At 41.8% G+C, this 18,101-nt stretch overlaps 1 protein-coding gene across 1 annotated transcript in view; it reads right to left on the reverse strand.

The window, feature by feature from the left end:
• LOC126480875 (RING finger and SPRY domain-containing protein 1-like) overlaps positions 1-15,234 on the reverse strand; it is a 165,587-nt gene extending 150,353 nt beyond the window's left edge. Inside the window, exon 1 of the mRNA XM_050104254.1 lies at positions 14,637-15,234. Coding sequence (XP_049960211.1) covers positions 14,637-14,857 — 221 coding nt within the window. The 5' untranslated portion in view covers positions 14,858-15,234. The remainder of the gene's footprint in view (positions 1-14,636) is intronic.
• Between the last annotated feature and the right edge of the window lie 2,867 nt (positions 15,235-18,101).

Consider the following 18,101-nt stretch of genomic DNA (forward strand, 5'->3'; position numbering starts at 1 on the left):
TTTCTAAATGTCACATTTTTCTCTACATACTTTGTTGAGACAATATCATTATCGGCCATTTTACAAGTGGTACAGGGGTTGTTTTCTCCTTGCCTTCTGAATGACATTACACCAATCATCCAGAGAGAAAATTTGGGCAGTTCTTGATTTTGTCTTAATAACTCCAAAATTCCAATCGTTTGTCAGAAAGGAGTGTTCCGATAAAATAAATTTATCGTCAGCCATATGGAATGTATTGAGTTCTTTACAATTTCTATCCAAATTGGCGTAAGTTTCGAATTCTGATTTTGACCAGATGCTACTACGTCATGAGCATCATGGGCATGGAGTTCTATAAGCTTTCAAGAACCTACTTCTTAGGAGCCTTTTAATGCCAAAGTCTCACTTCAAATGTGCATAAAGCCAGTGTCCATTTTGATTGGTTGGCTGGTTGGATTAAAAGAGGGGGAAAGGGACCAAACTACGAGGTCATCAGTCCCTTGTTCTGAATAAAACATTGCCACAAGTGTGAGAATAAAACAAATGAGACTGATGACACAAAACAGAATGAAAGGAATAATCACAAGAACGATGAAGGGCAACAAACATGTAAATGAACAAAAGGGAACAAGAAAATCACAGAAATGCAAGAAATGGGATGAAGTGATTAAAACAACAAAGCAGATTACCATGGCTGGCTGACCATGAGAATAAAAAAGAAGCCAGCCACTCTGCATCACATTAAAACCTCCACCCTAGAAGCACTAGGGTGGATGACACAGAGGGACAAAGGACATGCGCTAAAACTAAGATCAAATGATAAAACCCACCATCACGAACAAATGTAAAACTAAATCAGCCGATGAGGCATTGTCAGATAAAATTGGCAGCAACGAGTCTGGTAACCCAAGATTTTGTCGCTGAGCAGTCAAAGTGGAACAGTGCATCAGACTATGGTCCACTAACAACCGGGCGCCGCACTGACACTCAGGCGGGTCTTCACGGTGCAGGAGGTAACCATGGGTTGCCCAAGCATGGCCAATGTGGAGCTGGCAGAGGACAACTGATTCCCTGCGAGAGGCCCGCATGGAAGTCTTCCACACATTCGTAGTCTCCTTAATGACATGCAGTTTGTTGTGTGTACTGTTACGCCATTCCGTTTCCCAAAGCCGAAAAACTCTATGGTGCAAGTCAGAACACAGGTCAGATTCAGAGATGCCACTCTCCAGAAGTGGTTTCTGCGTAACCTGTTAGCCAGCCTGTCAGCAAGTTCGTTGCCTGGGATTCCAACGTGTCCTCGGGTCCACACAGACACCATTGAATGACAGGACCGGTCCAGGGCATAGATGGACTCTTGGATGGACGCTATCAAAGGATGGCAAGGGTAACACTGGTTGATAGCTTGTAGGCTGCTCAAGAAGTCAGTACACAGAAGAAACGATTCCCGGTGGCATGACCGGATATACTGATGTGCACGAGAGATGGCCACCAGCTCCGCAGTAAATAAACTGCAACCATCGGGCAAGGAATGCTGTTCAAAGTGGCCTCTGTGGACGTAGACGAAGCCAACATGACTATCAGTCATCGAGCCGTCAGTGCAAACCACTTCAGAGCCCTGGAACACGTCAAGAATCCAGAGAAAGTGACAGCGGAAAGCGGCAGAAGTAACTGAGTCCTTAGGGTCATGCAAAAGGTCCAGACGAATCTGCGGCCTAGGTGTACACCATGGAGGTGTATGCGGACGGACCTGGGTGGGAGGTGGTAAAGGGAAGGACTCCAGTTCAGATGGAAGGGATTGCACGAGAACCACAATCATCAGCCCTGACCTGGGCCGCCGATGCAGGAGATGAACTGCTGCGGGTGGTAAAAGGAGACGGTAATTTGGTTGCTCAGGAGAACTACGAATGTGTGCAACGTAACTGGCGAGCAGTTGTGCACATTGGATCTTCAATGGAGGGACTCCGGCCTCCACCAGGACACTGGTCACCGGACTCGTTTTAAAAGCTCCCGTCACTAGGCGAACACCACAGTGGTGCACTGGGTTGAGTACACGCAACACTGAGGGTACTGCCGAACCATAAAACAGACTCTCATAGTCAAGGCAGGATTGAATAATGGCTTCGTAAATCTGCAGCAGTGTAGAGCAATCTGTACCCCAGTTGGCGTTGCTCAGGCAGCAGAGGGCATTGAGGTGATGCCAGTACTTCTGCTTAAGCTTACAAAGGTGAGGACGCCAAGCCAATGGGGCATCGAAAACCAGTCCTAAGACTCAATATGTCTCCACTACAGTGAATGGATAGTCATGAAGGTAAAGTTCTGGTTCCTGATGAACGGTACAATGCGGGCAGAAGTGCATGACACATGACTTAGTGACCAAAAACTGGAAGCTGTTGGTGACAGCCTATGAATGCGCCTAGTGGATGGCTCCCTGTAGGCACCGCTCAGCAATACCAGTACTTGTGGAGCAGTACGAAATGCGTAAGTCATCTGCATACAGAGAGGATGAGATGGACGGCCCTATAGGTGCTGCTAGACCGTTAATGGCCACTAAAAATAGTGATACACTCAATACATAGCCCTGTGGGACCCCATTCTCCTGGATATTGGGGGAACTATGGGAGGCACCAACTTCGACACGGAAAGTATGGAGTGACAGAAAATTCTGGATAAAAATCTGGAGCAGGCCTCGGAGACCCCACCCATCTAATGTGGCAAAGATATGATCTCGCCAGGTGGTGTCATACACTTTGCATAGATCAAAAAAGACGGCAACAAGGTGTTGGCATCTGGAAAAGGCTGTTTGGATGGCAGACTCAAGAGACACAAAATTATCAGTGGTAGAGCGCCCCTGGCGGAAGCCACCCTGACATGGAGCCAGTAGGCCACGTGACTCCAGGACCCAACCCAAATGCCGACACACCATACATTACAAACAACGTGGGTGAGGCTGATGGGCCGATAGTTATCCACATCAAGTGGGTTTTTACCGGAATGATGGTGCTCTCCCGCCATTGAGATGGAAAGATGCCATCGCACCAGATCTGACTGAAGATGACGAGGAGGTGGCACTTGTAGTCAGACGGGAGATGTTTAATTATCTGACTGTGGATCTGATCTAGACCTGGAGCTGTGTCAGGGCAATGTGCAAGTGCACTGAGGAGCTCCCACTCCGTAAAAGGGGGTTATAAGGTTCACTGTGGCGTGTAGTGAACGAGAGTACTTTCCTTTCCATCTGCCATTTGAGGGTGCGAAAGGCTGGGGGTAGTTTTCCAACGCAGAGGCTCGAGCATAGTGCTCAGCAAAGTGCTCGGCAATTGTGTTTGCGTAGGTACATAGCATGCCATTGATGGTAACGCCAGGGACGCCTGTTGGGGGCTGGTATCCACATAGACGATCAATCTTCGTCCAGACTTGGGAAGGTGACATATGGCACCCAATGGTCGACACGTACCTCTCCCAACACTCCTGTTTCTGTCATTTTATAAGCTGGCATACACGGATACACAGCTGCTTAAAGGGCTATCAGATGTGCTAGAGAAGGGTGCCGTTTATGTCCCTGTAGAGCTCACCAACAATCTGTAATTGCCTTAGCGGTTTCCGGCAACCACCAAGGGACTGTCTTTCGCAAGGGGCACCCTAAAGAGCAAGGGATTGTGTTTTCTGCCGCAGAAACGATTGTGGTAGTCACCTGCTCAACCATTACATTGATGTTATCATGTGGGGGAGAGTCAACGGTGACATCAGAGGTGAAAGTTTCCCAGTCCGCCTTGTTTAAAGCCCATCTGGGCAGGGATCCGTGGGCCTGACACCAGGGCAGTGACAGGAAGATGGGGAAGTGGTCACTACCACAGAGATCATCATGCGCCCTCCAGTGGATATGTGGGAGAAGTCCTGGGCTGCAAATTGATAAATCAGTGGCCAAGTAACTACCTCCAGCCACACTGATATGTGTGGCAGCCCCAGTATTTAAGATGCAGAGGTCGAACTGAGACAGTAAAGTTTCAACATCTCTGCCTTGGCCAGTAAGCATGGTGTCACTCCACAAGGGGTTATGGGCATTAATATCTCCCAAAAGTAGGAGAGGTTTAGGGAGTTGATCAATCAGTGCAGCTAATACATTCACGGGTACTGCAGCATCTGGAGGAAGATATACGCTGCAGACAGTTATTTCCTGCGTCGCCCATATTCTGACAGCCACAGCTTCAGGAAGGGGTTTGAAGGGGCACAGTTTCACTACAGAGTGAGTTTAGGACATAAATGCAAACTCCACCTGACGCTCGATTATAGTCACTACGGTTCCTGCCCTGTCCTGTCCACATTGCCGGGAACCAGGTTTCCTGGAGGGCAATCCAAAAGCAGGTGTAAAGCTTTACAGTTGCCGTAGCTCAGCCAGGCAGTGGAAAAAACCGCCACAATTCCACTGGAGGATGACATCATCGTAAGACTGGGAAGGCATGGAACATTCGATGAGGCAGTTTACACCTCAGAGTCACCTGCTGCCACTGACTTTTTGCCTGAGCAGTCTATATCCATTGTGAAGGAGGGTCCAGCGAGATCCAGGTCCTCAGCAGATGCCCGAATCTCCACACCATCCTCAGACACAGAGCTTGTAGGTAGCGGTGGTGTGGGTGTCACCACAAGTTCCTTGTTCGTGGCGGGGGTGTCTTCTTTTCCGATTTCTTGTGCTGTTTCTTGGGTTTCCCTGGCTGGGAGGACTTCACTGAATCAGTCTCCAGGACTGAGGATGAGTGTGAAGCCCTACGACCAGCTGCTTTTGGGCTCTTCAGCCTCTGGTGGGTGTCATCTTTCCCACTAGCAAAAACTTGGGAAGGGAGTGACCCAAGGGACCCCTTCCTAGTGAGAGGAGCCGAAGAAGCCTTATGCTTCTCTGGCTCAGAAGTGGGGACTGAAATTCCCAGTGCCGTATTTACTCGAATCTAAGCCGCACCTGAAAAATGAGACTCGAAATCAAGGAAAAAAAATTTTCCTGAATCTAAGCCGCACCTGAAATTTGAGACTCGAAATTCAAGGGGAGAGAAAAGTTTTAGGCCGCCACCTCCAAATCGAAACAAAGTTGGTCCATTGTAATATGAGACACAATTTAGGTCGAATGAATGACAGTACAGCTACAGTGGTTTGGTTCCAGTCGTAAACTTAGCAGTTAAGCTTTACCAGGTAGCCATTGCTATGCGTCAGGCGCTCTGTCCGTATTTATATGGGTACCCTTCCTTTTTACGTGCTTCGTCTGGTTTGAATTGATTGCTTATTTTTCTTTGATTTGACAAGTGCCGTTCTCTTTGTTATAGGTGTTTATGTCACTCTAAGCTGAAAATGCATTACTGTACTGTGTCATGAATTGTTTGTCGCATTCTGATAATGAGTGTTAACAGCCTGTCGCCGCTCGCGGCATGGCTTGCTATTAAAACAAAGAGAGGAATTATCTCATAAGTGACAATGGCAAGAGACTACTGTTTGTTGTTGCTTACATTGCTGCTTTCTTTGATAATGATAAACAAGAACCAAATAATAGACTGCGTATGATAGATGTTCTGAACGAGAGGTTATCGAAAATTTTTCGCAGTTTGAAAATCTTTGCAGACGCCTCTTTAGTACATTACATACCACACAGAAATTAGAGTCATCTTATATTTAAAAATCTAGTCAATTGCCGTGCTTCATTTGTGACTGTATCACTATTAGGCATAAGAATAATATGAATATAAACATGACATTATATGTATATTCTTCCGCTGTTGTCTCACTCTAGTTTCATAGTTTATTAGCCAGAAAGGATTTAAATGAGATAGCAGCAAACATGAAAGAATACATGGCAAAATGTTTATATTCATATTATTCTTATGGTGAAGAGAATACTGCATGTGATTCACAATTCATAAATTTTCGTATTAGCAACCATCTCTTCTCACAGGTAGGAAAAAATTCAGAACGTAGAGTTGGCCATATTGACAAACATCCCAAAGACTTGCCAGTCGGATTTTCGTAGTACATTGAAATGCTGCTACATTCGAAGATGAACAATACGGAATTTGTATTTACTTCGTTGGATAATGTCTGAAAATACAGTGGTCGAAACTTGGGGCAGAGAAAAAAGCTCGTCGCCCACCTTTTTTTTTTTAATTTTATTTATTTACTGACGCAGAGGTTTTGGCACCAGTATTCATCTTTGTGCCTGCAAAGCATGCCTGTGTAGCGCTACATATATTCGACGGCAGAAGTTACTTGTAGCAGCACCTACCAACATTTTTCAGAACTTCCGCTTACTTTGCACTCAATTCTAAGCCGCAGGCGGTTTTTTGGATTACAAAAACCAGAAAAAAAAGTGCAGCTTAGATTCGAGTAAATACGGTAGTTGGGAGGGGGGGGTGGGGGTGTTGCTCCCGAAGTAGGGGGTGCAGGAGCAACAGGGAGGGATGTGCACCCCACCATCAAGGGGGCAAGTGTAGTCTCCTAGTTCTGAGGGGCGACAGGAATTTGAGGAACTCATGGGGCGACAAGTGTTCTCGTAGCGGCGGTATATGAGGTGGTCATAGCCACAGGATGTAGGCGCTCAAATTTTCTCTTAGCCTTATTGTAGGTCACTCGGTCCAGGATCTTATATTCCATGATTTTCCTCTTTTTCTGTAAAATCCTTCAGTCTGGTGAGCAAGGTGAATGACGCTCTCCGTAGTTGACACAGTTGGGAGGTGGGGCAAATGGAGTATTGGGATGCGATAGACGTCCACAATCTCGACAGGTGGGGGCTGGAAGTACAGGGTGAAGACATATGGCTAAACTTGCAGCACTTAAAGCACTGCATCAGGGTAGGAATACAAGGCTTGACGTCACAGCAGTAGACTATCACCTTGACGTTCTCGGGCAATGTGTCACCCTCGAAGGCCAAGATGAAGGCACCGGTGGCAACCTGGTTATCTCTCAGACCCCAATGGATGCGCCAGACGAAATGAACACCTCACCACTCTAAACTGGCACACAGCTCATCGCCAGACTGCAAAAGAAGGTCCCTGTGGACTATAATACCCTGGACCATATTTAAGCTCTTATGAGGAGGCGTGATGATAACAGCAACATCCTCCAACTTGCCACAAGCAAGTAATGCCCATGACTGGGCAGAGGATGCTGTTTTTATCAAAACTGACCCAGAGCGCATTTTGGACAAGCCCTCCACCTCCCCAAACTTGTCCTCCAAATGCTCCACAAAAAACTACGCCTATGAAAGATTCCCCATCAACTCTCATACATACAATGTACCGGGTTGAATAAGCTTCACTACCATCCTTAGCCTGGCGTTCCTTCAATGGTGTGGCCAGGGAAGGGAACAACTTGGGGTCATATTTCTTAGCACTGAAGTTAGACTTTGCCCGTTTAGAGACTGATGGCAGCAGCAAGAGATGACGTATTACACTTCATGATGTGTCATCCGCCCTGATGCTACCCACTCCAACCAGGGGCCCACCCCACGGGCACCACCCAGCCTCAGCAAGGGCCACCTGGCAGGATGGCCATTGCCGGGAGTCCCGACGCCCCAGGGAGATGGGCATCTACTCTATGGTGTATGTGGGGAGTTAACAGTGCACGCATCAGAAGAGCAATCCCTGTGTTGTCAGGGGGCTACAACCAACAGGGTACATGGTGGCCCCACCACAATGGACTGGCTACCGTGCTAGATATGAGGTGCTAAGAAGCCCATGGTCATCGTCGGCGCAGAAAGCAACACTGCGTAGTGCATGGTGGAAAATGCACCCAGGAAGGTGTCCTCGCCCAAGAGATGGAGAATGAGCGAGACTGCAATGCGACAATGAGAAAGTGGGCTAAAGACCTCAGTGCACAATTGACACGATGCACCATGTAAGGCACTCTTCCCCAATTGGCTCGCTCTTCGGGAAAATTTTGAAAATTGGATGTCAAACCCTATAGGGCACCATCACACTAACGACAAAACGTGAGAGACTCATTTTAGTCACCTCTTACGACAGGAAGGAATACCTTGGGCCTATTCTAAACATATTCTAAATCCGGACCTACAGGGGGATGTCCATTTTGAGATCATAAATGCAACAGATGTAGACATCCAAGCTCCTCAAATAATAAGTTTTTGAGGTTGAAACCTTAGGGAAAGGCAAAGCTTTCTGAAGATCAAAAGTTATAGTTACGATACTCAAATTCCTTTGACCGAGTTGTGTGTCCTCAGCCAAACACTACCGTGCTACTACTTCTGTTCTCCAATGCTCATTCTGTTTTTGCACTAATGCTGACTTAGTGGTTCTTCTGTAGTCAAAATTTTCCACTTTAAGGAATCACATGTAGCACAGGAATCCTTCACTCGGGCATGGAACGATAAGTTGAATCTCTCATTGAAAACACACCTGTAGAAACACTCCTTCACTACACTTCTTTCTGGAACTTGTTTCTCAATGTAGTCTTTTCTATTAGGGTTGTGTGCCCTAGTGTAGTGACTGTCGTAAGGTGGGAACCATTTAATATAGTCCATTACCATGTTGACAACATCCTCAGGAATTTTGTATTTGGAATATTCTTCCCTCTCAAATCTTCTCCACGTGTACATCCCACTTCTCTCTTTAGTGCTCGAGCTAATCGACCATTGATCATGCACTGGTGCTGCGCTCACAGCGTGGCTACAGCTGCCTGAGACTACAGTCGTGTGTGTGTGTGTGTGAGTTGCATTTGCATGAGAGTGTGTGTGACAAAGGCCTTATTTGTGACAGTCTTTTTGTTGTGTACCTGTGACTCAGCATCTCCGCTATATATGGTGAGTGGCAACTTTCCTTTTCATAACATTGTTACATTCCATCCTGGATTTTCAATTGTTTGATTAACCCTTCTTGTCATTTTTAAGTTATGTTGGTTGGTGTACCAAGTGCCTTGATGGTTTGCACTAAATAAAAACTTATTATTTATTCAGAAAATGGGGCAAACAACATCAGCAGAGCATATGAGAAAACTTTAAAAGAAGAGTTGAAGAAAGATGTCTACAACCCCATAATGAAAAAGAAAGAACGGTACAAAAGAAAATGGGAAGATGGAGGCATTCTCTGGTGAAAAATCTTCATTGGAACATTGCAAGGAGGAAGCTAAAAGAATAAGGAAGTACAGACTTCAATTAAAATCTGTACATATCGAAGATCAGCTTGAGACCTGTGCCTCCCAGTTAGGATCTTACAAGTGTCCTCAGCCCCTTGGCAAAACTGTTTCTCAGATAAAGAAGGTGCTTTATTTCAAGCCCCTCAAAAAATCAGCAAAAACGAAAAATCTTGTGAGTGAAAGTTTACCTAAAAAGGTAGTAACACAGATTTTCTCAACAGAGAAAAAAACATCTCAAACTTACAGGTGATTCTCTGCTCAAAATACACATCTTTTTCATGAAGGATGATATCAGCAGGCAAACACCTGCTATAAAGGATGTAATGTCTACTGGAGACCATGAGACTGGGAAGAGAGTTAGCTTTTTTTTTTTAAGCAAGAGAATACAGATACTGATTTCAAGATTTCAAAATTTTATGAGTTGTGGCCTAACAACATTGTTCTAACTTCTGAAATGTCTCACAACATATGTGCATGCAAATATCACGCTAACTTAACTTTTTCCCTGCAACTAACACTGACCTTTTAAATCTTATTTGCTGCGACACAGAAAGTGGAATACGCATGACAAGTGAATGCAAGAAGGGCATATAAATTTACACACACTAATTGATGGAAAGTTTGCTTTATGCGAAATAATATCTTGGAGACAATGGACCGACCATGAGTGTCCCCCTAAACAGATTACTGCCAGTGGAGAAGTCTTGATGAAGCTCTCTCTGAACTTCAGTCTCACGTAAAAAAATTCAAAGAGTGCTCCTTTGTCGATACAATCTGCAGCTTTCAATACTATGAAAGCATCAGATAGTGAGGATGAAGTTATATTGCAAACAGATTTTGCAAAAAACTATGTAGCACAGACACAAGATGAGATACCGGTACAAAGTGCCTACTGGAGTCATACACAGATTACAGTCATTTGCAGTTGTGAGCAATGAACTGTGCCATGACACATACTCAATTTATGGTAGGTAATAAGTAAGCTCAAACAAGAGCTTCCAAACTTGACCTCTATTAGAATTTTTCTGATGGTTTCACATATCAATTTAAGAACAAATTTACCATTTCTAACCTCTGCTACATAATGTAAGACTTTGGAGTGTCTGGAGAATGGTTTTTCTCTGCAACATCTAATGGGAAGGATTCAGTGGATAGCATCAGAGCTGTAACAAAATGGGCGTTTTGGAACAAAGTTAAGCAAAGAAAAGTCATCAGCAACATGCAGGAGTGTGTGCTGAATCAGTTGTTCTGGGAATAAACTTTCTTCTCCTGACAAGATATCATAGTGATGAAAACAGAGACCCTCTGGATGGATGCTGGAAATCTGTTAAAAAGGTAAAATATATTCACAGCAAGCATTACTTCAATGATTACAATATCCGTAAGCCAATATGTGGTAGAAGTTTTCTAAAGTTAGATTTAGAGAAAGTGCAGGTTTTTCTACAGTCATCTATGATATATTCTCTCCTCTACAGATCCTGAGATGAGTGATCATGAATCATATCCTGAATATCTTGTTGACAAACAGTCCCCAAGAAGTTACATGTTCAGAACCAACTGTGGAAAAATAAGGCCAGTAACATTTATTTCAGTGGAATTCTAAACTGCTAGAAAGAAATCTATTACATACAGATATGCAGAGATTGCACAGAGAAGTGTTGAAGACAATGAGGAAATTCATATAATGTGTATGAGATCCGCAGAGGACTTGACAAAGGTATTCGAAGTTGACAAGAAGGATGCCTCCTATACAGAGTTTCAACAAGTTCTTGCTATTCTCCCAAATCCACACGTCAATCATGCTGGGAAATCAATGTTACATTTTTTTCTAAGGGGTACATTTTTCAAGTGAAATAAGTAAGTACTCAGTACGCAAGGCTTTAAAGTTATACTGTACTGAAATTTCATGTTATTTATAGGCAACAAAACTTTTCTACAAGACTATTAAAAGTGAAAGTGCCATCTACATTATGTTAGCTACTGACTCAAAAATAACTGATATAATACAATTAATTTTAAATTAAAAATCAGATTCTACTTCACACAAGTCTCACCCATTACAGACTTCGATTGCAGTTATTGTACATACGTATTAATAATGTAACAATATTATGAGAAGGAAAGTTGGCACTCACCATATGCTGAGTCGCAGATAGGCACAACAAAAAGACTGTCACAAAATAAAGCTTTCAGCCATTAAGGCCTTCGTCTCAACAATACACACACACACACACACACACACACACACACACACATTGTGCCCATCTGTTACTCAATGCCTCCTGTATGTGGTGAGTAGCAATCTACCCTTTTCATGACATTGTTGTTTTATTCAGACTAGTTTACATCTGCAGTGAGGAATTATGAGTGCCATCTTCACTGATACTGTTGCATTTTATACGCCTCAAACTATTTCTCCAAATAAGGGAAGTTCTTTGCTGAGTGTTGCAACAGGGATAGCATTCAGTTTCTAGTTGGAAGTACGAATCACCACACACCAGGTATAATTCCACAAAAGGCAGAGGATGCACGTATGTAACAGTATTTATCATTCTGCGACTAACCTGCTTCATCATAACAAACAATGCAGACAACCACTTAAAGTATTACTATTCTGACCTCACAATGAAACTACACTCAGGAGCAAAACTGAGGGCCGTATTTTCAGATTCATTTGCGAACAACAGCACTACCATTTTTTCTTTTTCGTGTCAAGAATTAGTTAAGCCTATTTAATTATTATACACCCGTTTTGGGAACGATTTCACAATTTATCCAGTGTGTTCTTTGCTCGATCACTTACAGGTTGCTTGTATTTATCATGGCATAACTGCACAACCTAAGCTTATTGATCAGCCACATCAAAAGATTGCAGAATTCATTGAATCTGTAAACACTGGGTTATGTTTGAGTGTGGTCCTAGCACGAGTGATAGAGGCTAATTCCTTTCACTGCCAAGTCAATTGATGCAGCTGGTACAGTACATATTTAGTGACAAATTAACAATAATATGTAGCCCTTTCATGATAATATTATTGACATAGCTTATCATCTGAAACTTATAAGTGCTGTATGGCTGCTATCACCCCCACCAAGAGAATGGTCAACTCATACAAATGCTTTGGTGTAACAACGTGTACGTAAATAAAATGAAACACTGACATAGGTTTAGTCATGCGCCAGACCGGTCTGATCACATTTTGCTACACAAATGACTAATCATTCACTGCCCTCCTCTCCTTTTCCCTTGTACACTTTAACAGTTCCAGTTTTTGTTACTAAGTGTGATACAAACTGTATTCAAATCTGGCCTGGTGCACAGAGCAGTGGCTTGTGTCACTTGGACTTTGAACGAGGCCTGGTTGCAGGTAAAACAGATTGCTTCATCAGTAGAATACCACGAAAATGCAATTGTTCTACAAAAGAGATCACTTATAAAACATCTCTATGACTCCCCCTCTAATATTTCTCAAGTGTGTGGTACTGTACCAAATTAGGTGCTTACAAAGAACAGCAGCACAAATGGTCACAGGTTTCTCTGACAAATGGGAGTGTGTTTCTGAAGAAACTGAACTGGTAAACACCTGGAAATAGATGCAGACTAATCTGTGAAGGTCTATTTACAAAGTTTCAAGAACCAGCTTCAAACAATAACTCTGCCAATGTACTATGATCTTCCACATATAACTTCCATAGAGACCAAAAAGACAAGATTAGACTAATTTCAGTTTCATAGAGGTATTGAACCAATCATTCTTCCCCTGTTCCATATGTGAATGGAACAGAAAGAAGCCCTAATAACTGCCACAACAGGAAGTACCCTCTGTGATGCAATTCTGAGTGGTTTGCAGAATACAGATGAGAAAGTAGCATTTTTCTTAACTGGAAGACATGGCAAAATCATCGATCAGTAACAACTAACTTTTTGCATCAGTGAAGACCAACCTAGGAATCTCAGAACCTGAAGAGTGAGGATGACTAGTCATTCACAAGGCATGTGGGACAAAATAAAATCCTTCTGATAGCTTCTATTCATATACTGTTCGGTTGAAGTAAAAATGTCCCTTAGGTGTGACTTCAAAATATTTTAAGACAATTTATCATTGTTATTTTGCTACAGATGTGAACAAAGGTTTTCATGACTGTGTAACCATTTCCTTCCTATAAGAGGATACATGAATGACACATACTTTAAGTAGAAAATGTTTTAACAAGAGCCCCACATAAAACAGAACTTTATGAAATAAACTGATGCTCTGGGAACCAAAAGATAATAATGTACGAGCACTAAGATCTGGTTTCATAATACAATTTGTGACTGATGTATCAGCAAATACTGATAACACTGAATAATATCATAAATACATTCTTCATATGACAGTCGCTTACACTGAAGTATTGATTTTATTCTGGAGAAAAGACTGCAAAAAAACACAGACAAAAAGGTGCAGGATAGGCCTTACTCTTCAACTTTTGTGATCAAGAATCTACATTTATATGGGTCCTATTTTAAAAAGATTAATGTAATGCTCATAAAATTATTAACTCCCAACAAAACATTCAAACAAAATTTGTCGAAATCAAGTACTTACAATGCGTAAAGGAAAATAATGGTACCCTCTGTGATCACTTTGGTTGTGTCATACAGCAGGGGTTCGTTTACAGTGTTGACTAACTGTTAAAATACCACTACACTGTTTTGTTTCATGACTGCGCTCAATGTAATTCCAAAACAAGTTATACTCTTTATATTTGGCATTTTCAAATGTATGAGTGTTCGAAATAACTTTTAAAAAAACCACAGTATTCATAACTGCTAGAAATTTGACAGGGAAGGCACATATAACTGCTGGTGTGTATATACGCTACATTGTCAGAGAAATTAAACGTGAACAGTTTCTATGGTGCCTAAGATTTCTGGATGTCAACTTCTCGGCAAAGACGAGGCATGAAATAACATTAGGCCTACGTATATCGTCATACAGCACGAACTGGCTAGGAAACAACGAACAGGTTAGTCAGTCTCATGATCCACGGATCTTTGGCAAATAAAACGTAATCATGTGTGGGATGTCATTTAACATTCACAACGCAAATTAATTTGTAAATATGACTACATGCTTAACATTAATAAGTTTAATATATAAGTACTTTCCCGAGAAAGGATGTCACAGTTGCACATAAAGTTTTTCCATATTGAAACTATCAACAATTAAACTAACCAACAACATGAAAGTATCGGTCTGTCGGTAACTATAATCTTTCCTTAACCGTTGAGAGAGAAAGGCCCGTGTAACAAAATTATTTTATATTGTTTGGATACGTGAAGGAATGAAGCAAGGTCCTATCACTCAGGTTAATCATGAACTTTGCTTTTGCTGTGTGGACAATGTTTACTACAACAGATTTCAAATCAACACAAGGATATCATTACAAATTTAAATCAGCATTCGTGGACGAATAGGGTGACAAAATGACTTTGTAATTCTGTCACCGGTTAATAACGATAAAAGCTGTTACATAAAACTTTCACTTACTTCTCGACCATTGAGCCAATGACGCTGAGCGTTTCCAAAACAAGTCTGTCAACTGTCGCTGATGAACGAAACCTTTGCGAAAATCCGCAATTTTCTTCTGATGTATGGCATTCCCTGCAATCTCCGGTTGGAATGTGTACGGGAGCGGACTGAACTGCTGAGCCATTCTGTGTTCTTTCTTCAGTTCGTGAATCTTGATCTTTACAAAGGCATGAGCCCATAGTAGGTATGCTATACACCCTTGAAGGTAACAGGGTGCGATCTCCTGTACCAGGTACGCAATATCATTTGACGGCATTTAGCAGACATTTGGTAATCCTGTACTTCTCTCGTACAGGCAGGGAAAACTTTCCTATTTCTGTCTGTGACAGCAGACTATATCAGGTAAACATTACAGTGAGTGGTTACTCTCCGCGGAACTTTGAAAGAATATGTCTGCAAGCAGTTCGTTAATTCAGAGGTAGCATTTGTTGAATACGGATCAACCCGTTCAGAATTACAAGTGGAGTGTACCAGAATAATAAATAACATACAGGTGACAAAAAACTAATTACTGTACATCTACTTCTCGGCCACACTGTACGCCAAAGAATTTAACTAAAACATAACAACGCTATAACAAAGATGTTACTGCAATGATTGCGGGTTTCGATGTAGCGTAATCAACCCAACACCACCTCGACCCGTCCGTCAGTTCGATTCTATTTCTCGCCAGACACTTGTCCAAACAGCATTCTTAGTGGAGCAGTAAAAATAATTAAAGCTGTCTTCAGCCTGAATGTTTGATTGAATATTGCATTTCTTTGATGTTCATTCATTCATGTGTTTCATATTGCTTTTCAGGAAAAACAAGAAGAACTATCAGGAATTTCGGATGAGTGAATTAAGGATAACTCACACTGGCCGTAACGTCGCAACACGTTCAAACATTCCACAACGCATTTCAAACGGTGGCATTCACGCCACCGTCAATGTTGCTCAGCAGCTAAAGTTTTGACAGCTAACGTCAGCGATCTCACTTGATTACATGACACCATATCTCATTTCCTCTCGATACAGAGCCATACTCTCATCTTCCGTACTTCATTTCGTCATGCTTTTGTTAGATCCTCGTTGTCGCGGTTGATGTCAGTTGTTAATCTACCTCTTTGTTATTTGTTCTTCGTCATTCGTTCTCTATTATTTTTTGTGATTTGTTAGGCTCGATTCACACGGTGGGCAACGACACGTCAACGCGGGTCACGTGACGTCAAACTATTCGTCCAAAGCTTTCAAATGGCGAGGTTCGCTCGGTGGGCAAAGTCACGTCAACGTCAGTTTGCCTGCCGGCCGGTATACTTTGAATAGTTTGACGTTGACGGTGGGGGTCACGTGGGCGAACTGCTTACGATTGGCTGTTACTTTTCCCTCTGTTATGCCGCTGCTCGCATGGCACGAGTTTGATTCCGCTAGCAGTGTTCTCCACATCGAAAATATCTACTTTGTTTTTAGCTATAAAACGTTTTTATACAAACATGAACGACGAGAAGTTAATCGAACTTGTTCGCCAAAATGTGGAGTTGTATGACATGAGCTGCAAAAAATACAGTGACACTTTGTTTAAAGAAGAAATATGGAAGAAAATTGGATTGGTTATCGGTCGCCCAGGTAAATAACTGTGCGGATATTGTAGGCCTACTGCAGATTATATTTATTTTGTATGCAATGTATTTAGATGTATAACATCGCACCTGCATGTATTTATGTATGTATGTACTCATGATTAGGAGGTGAAGACGCTTAGCAGGGGTTAGAGCCTTCCTGCGTTCCAAATTCACAATTATTCGTGAGTCGTGAAAGTTTATTTCGACCATGTTTATATGTAATACTTATCATTCCGAAGCAAATATGAGTATTCTACGCCACATAGTCATTTTGGCTAGTAGTTTACTTATGTATAGTATTTACTTACATACTTTCAGGTACTGAGTCTCACTCAACGTTTCGTATGGATACAGCTTATTTAAGTACAATTGCAGTAAAAAGTTCGATGTTCCACATTCATATACAGCGTGCAGTTGATTCTCTGCAGTTCCAAAGCTACATTTGCTTTGCCGAGAGAGTTTGTAGTGCAAATGCTACCACCACATCTAGTCTATTTCATCTATAAGAAATTATATCTACTGTTTGTTTAATCACCAGTTTTCATCTCAGTGACCCAGCTATATTAAAGCAAAAATAGCTTTCAATTGTAATGTAACACTATATGAAACACTGTCTGTCCAATTTAATAATTACTTGAACTGTTTATTATGTCCTCGCCTGAAGCTAAATACTTTCTTATGCAGAGGTATTGCAAGCAGTCAAAATAGATGAAAGGAGTATTACTAGTGAAAGTAAAATTTTATTTACTTGTATGAAAACAAATGTAAAACTTGTGCATAACAATATTATATGACATACATCTATAGTATCTTATAACTTGCATGAGCTCTTCCTTTATTCTGCTATTAGTGGTTGTAAACGAAAGTTCATGTATTCTGCTTCATTATATCTAAGTTACATTTTATTTGTGGTTACAGGAAGCGACTGTAGACTTCGTTGGGTGTCACTTCGTGACCAGTTCCGAAAAGTCATTCGGAATAAGACGAAGAGTGTGCAGGCTGCTACTTAAACGAAGGAGTGGAAGTACGAGCAAAAGATAAGCTTTCTGAAGCCACTTTTCAGAGAGCCCACGTCACATTTAATTGTGTCATCTGTGGAAGAAACAGAGACTTTAGAAGATGATGACTTCTGTATAATAGAATGGAATAGTCCTACATGTAACACTGTGGAGACAGTTGTGTAGACTCCCACTCGTAGGAAAAAAGTGGGCAAATGTGACGAAAGTGCCTCAAGCATGCTTACGCAGTATTTAATAAAACAAAAGGAGGGTAGTGATAACAGTGGACTGAAACAATTTTTTTTAGCATGGCAGAGACAGCTGCAAAATTTTCACCTTTGTGACAAATAGAAGCGGAAAATAAAGTGTTTCAAATAATAAGTGAACTGGAAACACAAGAAGTGAGGGAACAGTTAAATGTGTCTAATAACTTTGATCACTGTTACACAGTTAATCTGTAAAATTAATTATAATTCTCTCAATGTGTGTTTCTTATGAAGTATATTTCCACATTGTCACACTAAGGTTTCAGGAAATTATTTGTGCTACAGTGCTTTGCGGCATTTTAAAATTTAGTCATTGGCTTTTGGCCCCTTTTATGTTACTACTGAAAGTGTTAAGTTGTTACTGTTTTTACTTATATCTGAATGTGTGCAAATGTGGCGAAAATTAGCTGTGAAGAATTAGTATTTTGGAGGTGGGGGGATGATATTCTTAACATGGATTATGCTGAGCAATGTAAAATTCATCTCTTGGGTCATTAAAGAAAAGCATCACCAAAAAAGGGAAAAACATTAAAAAAGACTTTGAAATGTTAAATATGT

This window comes from Schistocerca serialis, chromosome 5, assembly GCF_023864345.2.
Source record: "Schistocerca serialis cubense isolate TAMUIC-IGC-003099 chromosome 5, iqSchSeri2.2, whole genome shotgun sequence".
Taxonomy (NCBI): domain Eukaryota; kingdom Metazoa; phylum Arthropoda; class Insecta; order Orthoptera; family Acrididae; genus Schistocerca; species Schistocerca serialis.